This window comes from Neurospora crassa, linkage group I (genome assembly GCF_000182925.2).
Source record: "Neurospora crassa OR74A linkage group I, whole genome shotgun sequence".
In the NCBI taxonomy this organism is placed as follows: Eukaryota; Fungi; Ascomycota; class Sordariomycetes; order Sordariales; family Sordariaceae; genus Neurospora; species Neurospora crassa.
In genome coordinates this window covers 5,048,141-5,060,447 of record NC_026501.1, presented here as the reverse complement: position 1 = coordinate 5,060,447, position 12,307 = coordinate 5,048,141, and the positions used below count along the sequence as shown (strand labels likewise).

Sequence of the window (12,307 nt, the reverse complement as noted above, 5' to 3'; positions counted from 1 at the left end):
AGGCCAAATCAGGTCGGAGAAGAAGAGCATTTTGTCACTCGGGCAAACTAGGCGTTGGGTTGGCGGCACTCGAGCGAGAAATCTGTGCTACCGTCCACAGGCAGCTCGCTTCAAGGTTGCCTTACCCTTCCGGTTCCTCACCGGCACCTCCACTCCTCACCATCGGCCTTCCTCTCTCCTCTCACCCCTCCCTCATTCTATCTCAACGGTTTACGGTTCTGACACCCACAGCTGCACTCTTCGCTCCTCTCTGTCACGCTGTCTGCAGCTCTCCATTGATTCATCGTTACGACCTGCTCTCTCCGGGGCGATGGCGCTCCTGTGAGGATGCCCGGTCTCCGCAACAACCTCATTTCAGTTCCCAACGCCCCCTAGGTACACCTTGGTACTGAAACGGCCCTCTCTTTGCTTACTTGCAGTCTACACAGCGGTACCGGGGTGCTATAGTGCTGGATGTCATTTGTTTCCACCGTGCTTCTATTCCACCTACTACCCTACCTTACCTAATACGGCACACCTGGCGGTACCTTTCGACAAAGTACACCCACCCATCTTCGTTTGCCCGTGTTTTTTCGCCCTGTCAGACATACCTCCACATTCTTATTCCATCCGCCATGGTAAGAAACCCAATTTCTTTCTTTCCGGTCGCGGTAGGCTGCATGACCCCAGAATGAAGATCTCCATATCTGATCCTCTTCTGTGCCTGCTAGCTAGACCGTCGAGTGTTTCCCAAACTTACACTCCCCCATCACATTCGCACACACATACATACATACATACTTACATACATACATACTTACATACATACATACATACGCCTTCACACTCTTCGCTTCTTCCGGGTCATCCTACCCATACCCCTACACCAGCCCTCCTCCCCGATTTCCATGTTTGCCATGGCCCGCCTCACCGGTCCTGACGCACCACTTCTTTGAGCGCCCACTGTCTCATCTGCCCTTCTTGTTCATCCGATGTGCGGTGAATTGATGTTGCTTGTGTAGAACCCCAATTTAAGGAAGCGCCGGGCTTACTGTCCCGAGCAATCGCCTGCCGAGCCAGTACTTCAGGACTTCCCTCATCAATCATCGCCCGGATGTTTTGAGACCCCACCCCTGCCGCTCAACAACTACCTGCCGCTCAATAATCAGTATATACTTAGGCAGGCCCCCGACATCGAGGTGACAATCACAGTGTCTCTTTATGATCTGTTGAACTTGCATCGTCCAGAACAGCGACAGTTGTTGCTTGAGAAAGCCGCACCAAGTCTCGAGGTCCCAGTTGGCACTCTTCTGGAACTCACCAAGCTGCAGTCGTACTCCCAAAAGAGGCCACGTCTCAATCCACCCCTCAACATGTCAACATCATATACGGACGATGCATCTGGGCATGAGAAGAGCCAGGAGAAGTCGCCACTCAGAGGGCGATCAAATCATGATCCCAACAACGAGTTCCGCAAACCTTCTATTGCCTTTGCTGCTGAGCCTGGCTGTTTCTCGCCAGGTTGGAGTGGCGGGCCATTAGCAAGCTGCCTCGGAGATTACTTGTGCCCGCCATTCTCAAGCTTTATCGGCCCTTCAGGTAAGTTCACAGGTGTTGGCAGAGATGGTAAACCCGCAATTCTGACTGTGGCTGCAGAATACTCACCCCTCCCACCTACCACACAGCATGACTATGGCGGTGTCAGACCAGCTATGGTTGATGGCGTGGCATCGTTTCAGCCTACCACCCCAGTCTCCATGAGCTCGACATCTGTACCCTCAGATCCGATAAACCTATTTGGGGATGGTAGTGATCCAGAAATTAGGGATCCTTTCTTGGCCAGTTACCCGCCACTTCAGCCTACTCCACTAACTGGAATGCAGCCTTTGACAACCAGAGAAGAGATGATTTATCCCACCACTTCGCCAATCGCTAACTACGATGGTTCGCCTGACAGCTCTCGTGCAGCAGTGAAGAATGCTGGTGTCCGGCCGCCCCAGCCGCATCTTGGGAGTCCCACAGTTACATCACTCATCTCAAGCAGCTATCTAGCTGAACTTGACCCTTCAGTGTATGGACGAACGGGAAGTATGCCGGGCACACATCAAGGTTATGATATGACCGAGCAAGCTTTTGGCGTGAGGAATGATGCGATAAGATACGAAATACAACAGCGATCCTCAGCATTTGACATGTTTCCCCAATCAAGAACCATCTCAGCCAGACGTGGCCCCTTCAAGAACCACGACCAGCGTGAACAGACAGCTCACACCAGGAAAATTGGAAGCTGTATTAGGTGCCGAATGCAGCGAATTCGGGTCAGTAGTCCTTTCTGTTGCATTGGTCATTGGACCACCCCTCATTAATGCCATTCTGTTCTACGTAGTGCAACCTCGATCCTGAAAATGAAAAAGGACCCTGCCTGGGATGCAAAAAGATTGCGGCAAACACCACCAAGATCTACCGGTTGAACTGCCTACGTTGGAAGATCATGGACATCAAGCTCTTCAAGCCTGGTCAAGTCAAGGACCACAAATGGACCGAGCGCTGGAAAGACAGCGTGGTAGATGACATTGGAAACTGGGCCTCTTCGGAAGTGAGGACAATCAGAGTCACCGAAGGGTATACCGGTAAATGGATCGAGCTCCAGGTCCGTCAGTTCGAACCGCAGCCTGGCGACAGCCTGTACAGAAAGTGGGTTTCCAAGAACGGCGAGGTTAAGCGAGCCGAAGTCCCGGCCTTTGCTATCGTCGACATGGAATCCGCCAAGACCTCGTTCAACGAGTACATCAAGCGGGCCCTGGGAAACTGCTGCACCTACCTGCTGCGCAAGGAAAGGCTCCTCCAACGTACATACTCTCTTGCCATTAAGATTATGAAGCACTCATCCACACACGAAACCGAACGCAGGCTGATCAAGAGCACTCTGGATCTCTGGATGTCAGTAAGGCTGACAACCAAGTCGTTCGAGATCGTCGGGGAGGAGAGGCTGGGCATGCCGCAGGATATTATCGATGACCCGGATAGTCCCTTATGCGGCAAGATCCCGCTGCCTCCGGTTATGGGAGCGCAGATTGATTCCATCCTGATTCATCAGGTCCAGCCCCAACTTCGCCGAGACACGCTGGAGGAGCTGCAGAAGATGACGCAGGAGAAGAAGCAGAGAACATGGCTTACCACGTATCTGGTGACGTTTATCCTGTTACACAACATCGCCCTCATCACCAAACACGACGCAGATTACGCCAAAAAGCACAGCCTGGGAAGACGATTTGCCAGGGAAGACAGCGTCAGAGAGTACAACATTGGTGAGTTACTTGGCTGCCTACTGACTTGACTTGCCCAAATTTCCCTCTCCCCCGGAGCGGGGCAAATCTAGAACCAGAGTGTTACGGTACTGTTTGGTTATTTTGGGCGGCCGCCGCCGCCCACCAACTGTTCCTGGTTTCCTTGTTCGTGGTTATTGGGCCATGTGACCATGCGATGGATATTTGACAGGCACGTCATTGACTGATGAAACAAAAAACAGGAGCGAATACACTTCTCGCCTACTTCCACTATTGCAACCGGGCGATCTACCCATTCTCTGCGGAATGCAAGGATCCAGACCTCCAAAGCCTGGCGGAGCTTGACGGAGACGCCATGCGATTCGTGCGCGAGACACGGAATTTGGTAGCTGAACATAGTGAGTTGTACTCTTACAATGCTGCAGATACATTCATACCTACCTCGCCCCAAATATCAAACATAGGACACATGGCGGATGCGAGTTGGAGGCTAACTTTTGTTTTTTTCCTCTTTTCCTGGAACAGAATCAGATTGGGAACAAGTGTTGGCGAGAGAAGAGTACGAGGACCAGTACTATTATGTCAGTCAGCTTTATGAGCCAAACTGGCAACCTCGCGTCATGACCTAGACTCTGGATGGATGCTGGTGGTGATGGGGCTCTTGGCTATGCTGGTTGGTAACTGACCCAACGAACGAGTGGTGGTTCATATGTTGTCGTGTGCTATCACGGTCTGTCGACGAGTTGGTTCCAGGTTTACAGGTCGTGTCGTCTGCAAGTGAGCGGAAGTAGAAAATTGAGGAGGCTGTCTCGATGCCATGGCTGGATAACTGGATATTTGTTGCAGCTGGGGGCTAGGCCAATACCAGAAAGAGACGGACGCAGGGAAAGCACGCAGCCCGCATTACAATCGCATGCCGCAGAAGCAGGAGCAGGACCGGCGGTCGTTGCGGACACCCCCGTGTGAGTGTGTTAGAGGGATGAAGATGAAGCGCATCGAGAGTAAAAGAGGGAAAGAGGTGGGACAGGGCAGCGTTTGGATTGTCCTGTCCTGGCACATCCCGGCCAAGTTTCCCCTTCTCTCGGCCAAACGACGCACCCGGATGGGGGCGTGTTGCGTGCTGTCAAGTTGCTTGGCGTGTGTAAGGGATGGGTCAAGAGCAACAAGCTAGGTACCTTGGCCAGGAAGAGGACGACAGAACGCTGGATTTTGGCTCTTTTGTTGAGAGTGGAAGCAGGGAATAGGGCGAATGAATGAGTGTGTAAATAGGTATGGATTCGCATGATTCGTTCAGTTTGGTGTTTGTCCATATGGAAGCATATGAGGTCGCGTGGTTCAATAGCTCACTTTGGAAGAATCGTTTCTTTGCATTCATCGAGACTCTTCGTCCAATCGTGTCGATATGCTGTAGACAACAGAAGTGGAAGTTACATGCCTAGGTTTAAAGAAACACTTGCTCTGTCTACACAAATGTACAATCCAGTCAGTAATGACGGAAAGTGATTCGTCCTTTGCTATTGGTTGCTCACAGGACTCGGTCTGCAACCTGGCACCTTCCTTGCCGCTGTGAGCTTCAGCGAATGCAGGCGCATCTGTGATGTGTGTCACCACTTGTCCAAAGACGGATGATTGCGCGATGACGGCGATTATATTTCTGGAGGTATGTATCAGACTTTGTGGGTGCCATTCGAGGCCTGCCACCCACGATTACAGTGAAGAGAAATGCATGAAGCCGGTCAAGTAGTTTACATACCAAATACCTACACAGTAGATATAGGAAAGGGGGGTAGAGGTGGTCTGTCGGCTGAACAACCCGACATCAGGCGAACCAGGTGGGTGGACCCGCGGTAGAATGACGGGGAATGCGGCGAGGATCGTCGGCTGTCGCTGTGAGCATCCCCGTCAACATGATCCCTGATGTTCCACCTTGGTAGTAACCCTGGCTCGCTGGGGTCACTTCATCACAGCTCAAAACGGCAAGAGAACCACTTTTCAGAACTACACAGAAAATGTTCTACCCAAATGATAGGCTGGTGTCTTCTCTTTTGCCGCTTGACAATACCAATAGTGTAGTTTGCTAGCTGTCTACGAACAGCAATGCCCTGGAGCCGGGATGAACATCTGCCTGAATCAAAGAGAGAAGGATGGATTGCCGTCTCCAGTGAGCGCAAGCAAGCACCGAGCACTCATGCATTCTCCCGGTGAAGCTGTCAAGCTAAAGCACCTCTACGTACATCAAGCCAGATACAGGACGCGCTAAGTTGCAAATGTTTGTTGAGGTTGTTTGCTACATGTCTCACCTTCAGTGCGGCTCCTCGCGGCGACGTTCATCGCATGTCTTACTCTACCCCAGCAAGGCGGCGGGTCTGGGGTGGTGTGGGTGCACGGGGCGGGCGGGGCGGGGCGGGGCGGAGCGGCCGGGCGGGGGCGGGTCGTTTCTCAGACCTCCAGTGGGTCCTTCCATCCCTGCCTTTTGACGACTACCTACCTACCTAGGTACCTACCTACCTACCTACCTACCTCCCGTCACCACATATCATGGCAGGTACCACCCATGCCTTGTTTGCACATTCCTCTGGTCTCTCCAAGCTCCAGCATCCGGCCAGGTAAGATTGAAGGAATCCTTTTGTGGCGTCCAACTGAATCCCATCGACCATTTCTACTTGTACATCCCCAAATTCCACCTCACTCGGATCTTGCCCCGAGATCCTGCCCATCCAATGAAGCCGACTCTTCGAGTAGGTGGATTGGGACATATCCCAGCTGGACTTCAAACGCCATCCTGTGAGCTGCAATTCCATCTGCGTCTGAAGTCTTATCTGCTGTACGACTGCCAGCCTACCGCTGCCCCATCTCTCACACTATAGGTCCTGGGACCTTGCTGCTCTTAATTCAGTTCAAATCCTCGAAGACCTGATCCCAGCTACCTGAATATCACCATTTCAAATTGCTAGAGAGCAAATTTCACTGACAAAGTCAACTTACCAACTGGTACAACCTCGCCGGTTACCTTACCCCTTTTTTTCCGGGGAAAAGTGTCTCCTGTTTCTTGATGGTGTGAGCAGAAGCCAGTCCGCCGCGGCATGGCCACGCAGTCGGTCGATTCCTTTAACATGGCAAATTGAAAGCACCGCACCGCTGTCACCACTGTGTATGCTTCGATACTTACGGCTCCACGCAAGATTGCCCAGATTGGGCTAGGTAGCAAGACGGGCACCTACATTGGACACTCACTCTTTCCTGCTACTCCTAGACTGGCTACGCATAGCGAACTGCTAGCCCAACAAGTTTCAATAGTATGTTCAACGGAAAACGTGCCGGCCTCTTCCGCCATGGATCTCACCAACCTTCATGGGTAAAATTGGGTGAATCCAACACGAGACACGATCAACCAGGCACCGGTTGTTCGGACATGCCCACGAGTCGTCTCTCATCCGTTGCTTATTGCCGACTACTCTTTGCGAAAACCTATGAGATGCGAGCCATGAGGCATAACTCGTGTCATCGGCTGTCTTCAGCGGGTCACTGCAGGGGCCCGTTGATCTGTGATCGCACCCTGTACTAACTGCTCAGAACTAGTCGTCACTCGGTCAGTTGTTAGGCCAGCCACTCAACATACACTCGCCTACTGTGTGTTTGCTGGTTTTTGGAAAGTGCGAGTATGGACAACTTGGCCCTGCCGTCTTCACACCCATGAAGGCTGAAGACCAACGAAGATTGACGTGGATTATCCAGATTCTGAACTGCAATGACGTCCTTCCTTTGTTAGCCATGAAACAGATTTTGGTCACCGGCTGGCACAGGTTGACCAGACAGGCACCGTGAGTAACACCAGGAACGGTTGCTGCTCATCTCAAACAAACGATCACACACCAACACCTGCACATCCTTTCTTTCTGTACGATGCAAGATATGGTACAAATCATCCTTGATTTGATTTCCTTCATTTCGGCTCATAGCCATCGTCCTCAATTCCACTTGGCCACTGGACAGCCCCAAGCTGGGGCAACAGCATTGTCCGGGTATCACTCTTAACCTGTTACCTTCGTTGAGCCCAACCATCTCCCATAATACAGCCCTAGTTGAAGTTCCCTCAGTCTCGCTCAGCTGTATTTCCGGGTCACTCAAGTCACACAACATGGCGGGAAGGCAATGGCCATCAAGTCCCCTCCATGGTCTCTTCACTTTCTGTCCCTGCTTCGGGACTGACGCCGAGCCAAATCAACAGGTTCGACGACAGGTTGTCGGGACACACAGTTTTCGTTTTCATTCTTTCCTTGTCTTTGTTTCTCACCGACCGTCAATCTGCGCCCAGCTGGGTCTCTCTTGCTTCAAGTTTGGCGCTGTGGCAACTCTGCGTAGCCGGACTTTGCGAATCCCCGTGCGGCAGCAAGTGTGCATCGTGCAGTTGTGTGTTCAGCTTGTCGCTCGGGCTAACGCAACGACCGCAGAGATTCGGCTGTTGTGTGCATCGTGCCTGCTGGTCGAGTTTGTTCTCGGCTCTTTTTCGAAGGTCCATCACAGTTTGCGCCGGCCCTGTGATGTGAGACGTTCTACTTCCGGCTCGCCACCATCGACTACTTACCTACCGTGACCTCTAACTGAAGTATGCTAAGGTAAGTACAGCTGGCAAGTGGAAACTCTCATCCGGTCCCCGGCGAACTCTTCCTAGCAATGTTTGATGTGATCATCACCTTTGCAATGCCTGTTCTTGCATGTCACTTACGCTACTTTGTTGGGGACATGAAGTCCGGCCCCGTCTCTACCGGGTACTCCTATAGTGTGTATCACCCCGGGAGAGACCCGCCATGGCCGGTTCCTGCACGGTCCTCGACTCCGGGCTACACATTACCATGTAGCCTCGAGTGCTCTAGTCACCTTGCCGACATGTATTGTTCCCCTTTTCTTCTTTTCGACTCCTTGGGAATGTTTGCTACACCTGAGCTACAACACACCGCAAACCCACCTCTAGGCATGCAACTCCTATCTGGCGCTGCTTGTCTTTTTCAGCTGAGCTTGGCCCCTTCCGTCACTGCGGATGCCAGAAAGGTGCCATGTCACCACCGACGATGTCCTGTGGTGGCCCCGAACCGGGGATGGGACGCCACTTTCGACATCAACCCGTAGGGTTTTCCTTGTCCCGCAATATCCCCAACCATGGCTCTGGGTTTGATATCTAAACAAGAGGTTACAGTCAGGCTTCTGTCCTATCTAGGTAGGCTCCATGTTGTTGTGTACTGTCTACTTCCCCCAGGTTACCTCACCTATCGGCCACCCATGCCCAGGTCACTGACATCAACATGGTCATTAGTTAGGTACCTTGCACGACCCTCTTGCAGGGGAAACTGTACACCTTATAGGGCCTACCCGCATCCCTGTCAGCGACTTCTTTCTCGTTCATTTCTTAGCGGCAGCTCAGAGATCCACTGCTGTCTCCAATTCCGGCAAGTTTGACTTCGACACCAACTCATATACTGTGCTTGTGGCATGGACTCGACCTTGACAGCTTCACCGGCCTGCACTTACCCTTCTGGTTCACAACATGTCGTCGGCAAGAAGCATCGCGTTGATCAACGGTACCGTCCGTACCTGCACCATCGTCGACGGAAGCCATGACGAGACTCGTGTCTCTTTCCGTATTCGAGGTCAGAAAATCCTCCTGTCAAGCTCCTAAGTGCTAGCGCGGTCGACCGAGTCGAGGCTGGTTTCCTTTTCATTGACTTGGCAAGAGGACTTCAAGCTTGACCCGGAGCTGCCTAGGTATGTGTTACGTATATCCAAAGCCAGTCCGGCTTTTAGATAAAAGGCCAGACATCTCCTCAATCTTTGGTTTGTTATCTTGTCAACCAGCCGATCTCACCTCAACTTAAGAGTGACTTTCCAGCTTTCCAAAGACTCGACAAACCGAGTTCTTGCTTCAGTTCATATATTCAACAACCCAGCCTCCACCAGACCACCAAGTGGGTGCCATATTTCTGCCTTGGGGACCGTGAGTCGCAAATCTTCCTCCAGCCTTATTGAAATAGACAGTGGCTCGCTGAGGTGAGTGGCATTCATTGGGAACGTATGCAAGGGCACCCCTGAAGCTAACATTTACCGCGCAGCTATACACGAAGCACCCCACCTATCAAACGACTACCTGCACGATGTCTTCAGTCAATTCTGGGCCCGTTCTCGCCGCGGCTATTGCTCCAATCGTTGGCAACAACGACTTCCCCTTTGCCGCCGCAACCAATGCCGAGGCCCCAGCTCTTCCTAGCGGCTTTCCGTCTGAACTGAGATCCAAGTTGGCTTGGACTGGGTCTGACTTTGCCGATGAATCCAAGTACATCTTGTGTTTGACCGGCACTGACTTGGCCGAAGTCAAGCAGGCTATTGCCGAATACAAATGTAGGTTGCTCCTCATTAGGTTCTTTGGTCATCACACTGACCGCGTACAGCTCTTGACCAGGATGGCTATCTCGTCGAGCCGAATACCTTCCAGCTTCCCACGCTCGGTTTGAAGCTCAGAGCACTTGGACAGGATGTCCATTTCGGCAATGGTTTTGGCGTAATTCGGGGCCTTGATCGCGCAGCTTTCTCTGTTGAGGACCTGACATTGGCCTACATGGGCCTCCAATCGTACATCGCGGAGCAACGCGGTCGACAAGACAAGCGCGGTAACATGCTCGGTTAGTCAAACGTTGTGGTGGCATTCATCATGATCTGTGGCTGACATCTCGAATAGTGCACATTGTTGTGGATGACAGCACCAAACAGGCTGCCGAACATCATCGCCACTCAAACAAGTCCATAGTGAGTGGACAACGCAATATTGACAGGCCATTGTAAATTTGACTAACCCTTTGTTGCAGACTTTCCACAATGAGGAGGCTGGCGATATTGTCAGCTGGTTGACAAGGAGCACAGCTGCAACTGGGGGCAAGTGTATCATTGCTTCTGCGTACACCATCTACAATGTCTTGGCTGCCACTCGACCCGACATCATTCGGACTTTGGCGCGCAGCGACTGGCCCTTCTCCATGTGAGTGATCACCATCACACAGGCCTATCTCATGTTATCAAGACTCCATCTAACATGTCCTACTTAGGCCCCGCTTTCAATGCCGTCCGGTGATATTTTACGAAGATTCGAAGCTCATCATGAACTTTGGCCGAGCGGCTCTTCTTGGGAACCAGGCCCATCCCCGTCCTCAGCATCTGCCATCCTTGACTGCTCGTCAGGTGGAGGCTTTGGATGCAATTGAGGCCATCGCGAAGGCGTCTCAGATGGAGATTCAAACCCAGGCTGGAGACATACATTTCATCAACAACTTGGCTGTTCTGCACCGTCGGGAGGGCTTTGTGAACGGAGAGGACGCATCTACTCAGCGCCATCTGGTTCGCATGCGCCTTCGAAGCACCGAGCATGGTTGGCCTATTCCTCAGGAACTAACTCAAGAGTGGGACGAGGCTTTCAAGAACAAGGGCATCAAGCGCTGGCATCTGGAGCCCATGCCAGCGTACTATTTCCCCCTCCGAAGCCAGCCCAACTGAGTCACGGTGATTTTGACGAAAACATATACGATTGCACGGGGTATCAAGTGGACGCATTTCCGTTATCATTTCTGCAAAGGAACAAAACAACAAAAAAAAGCTTATCGGTCTACGGGCGCAGAGCATAGCACTAGTCCGAGGATTGGTTTTATGACCTGACAAGTATTGGCCATGGATTTTCTAGGCACTAACCACTTTTCACACTACAGTATCTCTTTTTGTTGTGGATTAGGGAATTTTGGGAATGATCTGTGTCACTAGCCTTAGCATACCGCTTTTTCCCAGTGGTAAGAGATTTGCTGAACCTGGCAGTTTCACTGACAAAGAAACATATCCACGGCGGGATCAGCTGCATGTGAGGAATCAGGCCAGTGGGATCCCTCATTCTTCATTCTTCTTAGCTAGTGCCTTTGGCAAGTCTCTCACAGATGCTAGAGCTACCTTCGGCATAGTATTGGGCGAGGTTTATTTCTTGGAGTGTTGAACGCCAAAAGGGTGTCTCGGACGAGCAGGTTCGGGTATCACTACAGGTGCCACTGCTATACAGCTCATATGCATGATTAGAGAATACAGCAGTTGAGCAATCGTGGTTTCCCATCTCAGATCTTTACTATGACCACGAACGTGTTTGATAGTGCCACGCTCGATGTCCGCTTGGCGGCAATAACGCTATTTTGGAGACCGTGTCTTAGGACTTATACTACAAAAGAGATCCGATCAAGTCGAGATCAGACGCAGCACTTGATAGGGCATGTACGGGACAAACACCCGCAACGGTAGAGATACTGAGAATGATGGATTACCAGGGGACTGGTATTATCTCTATATACCGTATCGATGGGCTAGAGGTACTCTGAAGGGTATGCACTCCCGGGTCACTGCCCCCCCAGCCTGGACTTGAGACGACCTCTGACCTATGACCACTGGCAGACTCTGCGGTCCAGTTCGGATCCGCGATATTACAGTAGGAGGAAGCCTCTCTTACTGTGCATATTCAGCAGCTGTACTCCTGCTACGTACATTAATGAGTCTAGTAGCGAAAGACCACAGGGCCTATCGCAGTACAGTAGTAGTAATTATCACAGTGAGGACTTCGACATCTTCTGATCTTCTTATTGCAATGATCCATTGTATGTCTCAGCACTTGATTAGGGTAATCTGGAGAACAGCAGCTACATGCAGAACGGATAATACCTTGGCTAGGCAAGGAACGCCAGGGAAACGCAACTCGGGTGCATTAACCATTGATGCGGGTATTCGGCTCTCTGGTGGCCGAATTTTCTGACACGTTGACGGTTCCCACATGGCGCACGAGGGTGCTACGTGGGAAACTGCCCCGTTTCTTTTTTTTTTATCTCCAGTCTTGATCAAATTACGTGCAGTACAGTCCTCGTCGATTCCTGCGTACCTACATAGCTGTATTCTGTCTCTACCCTAACAAAGAAAGCTCCCGCTGAAGATCAGCTGCGGTGGGCGGATGGCGAGGCTCGATGCGTTTTGTGTTG

At 51.6% G+C, this 12,307-nt stretch overlaps 2 protein-coding genes across 2 annotated transcripts; both read left to right on the top strand.

The window, feature by feature from the left end:
• The first annotated feature begins 2,075 nt into the window (after positions 1 to 2,075).
• NCU03248 (hypothetical protein) lies at positions 2,076 to 4,637 on the top strand. The gene is made up of 4 exons (XM_958670.3): positions 2,076 to 2,297; positions 2,366 to 3,287; positions 3,509 to 3,664; positions 3,792 to 4,637. Exons 1-4 carry the CDS (start codon positions 2,097 to 2,099, stop codon positions 3,893 to 3,895), a joined length of 1,383 nt encoding a protein of 460 aa, XP_963763.3. The 5' UTR covers positions 2,076 to 2,096; the 3' UTR covers positions 3,896 to 4,637.
• A 4,483-nt stretch (positions 4,638 to 9,120) lies between these two features.
• On the top strand, positions 9,121 to 11,401 carry NCU03247 (hypothetical protein). The gene is made up of 6 exons (XM_958669.3): positions 9,121 to 9,308; positions 9,371 to 9,656; positions 9,707 to 9,937; positions 9,994 to 10,061; positions 10,121 to 10,290; positions 10,358 to 11,401. The coding sequence occupies exons 2-6, from the start codon at positions 9,413 to 9,415 to the stop codon at positions 10,800 to 10,802; spliced, it is 1,158 nt and encodes a 385-aa protein (XP_963762.1). The 5' UTR covers positions 9,121 to 9,308; positions 9,371 to 9,412; the 3' UTR covers positions 10,803 to 11,401.
• Positions 11,402 to 12,307: the final 906 nt, after the last annotated feature.

Excerpts from the sequence above, each read along its gene's own strand:
- NCU03247 (XM_958669.3), top strand. The coding sequence starts at position 9,413 with ATGTCTTCAGTCAATTCTGGGCCCGTTCTCGCCGCGGCTATTGCTCCA. Across the intron at positions 9,657-9,706 it reads GGCTATTGCCGAATACAAAT|CTCTTGACCAGGATGGCTAT; the intron begins GTAGGTTGCTCC and ends GACCGCGTACAG. Across the intron at positions 10,291-10,357 it reads AGCGACTGGCCCTTCTCCAT|GCCCCGCTTTCAATGCCGTC; the intron begins GTGAGTGATCAC and ends TGTCCTACTTAG.
- NCU03248 (XM_958670.3), top strand. The coding sequence starts at position 2,097 with ATGACCGAGCAAGCTTTTGGCGTGAGGAATGATGCGATAAGATACGAA. Across the intron at positions 2,298-2,365 it reads GCCGAATGCAGCGAATTCGG|TGCAACCTCGATCCTGAAAA; the intron begins GTCAGTAGTCCT and ends TGTTCTACGTAG. Across the intron at positions 3,665-3,791 it reads GAATTTGGTAGCTGAACATA|AATCAGATTGGGAACAAGTG; the intron begins GTGAGTTGTACT and ends TTCCTGGAACAG.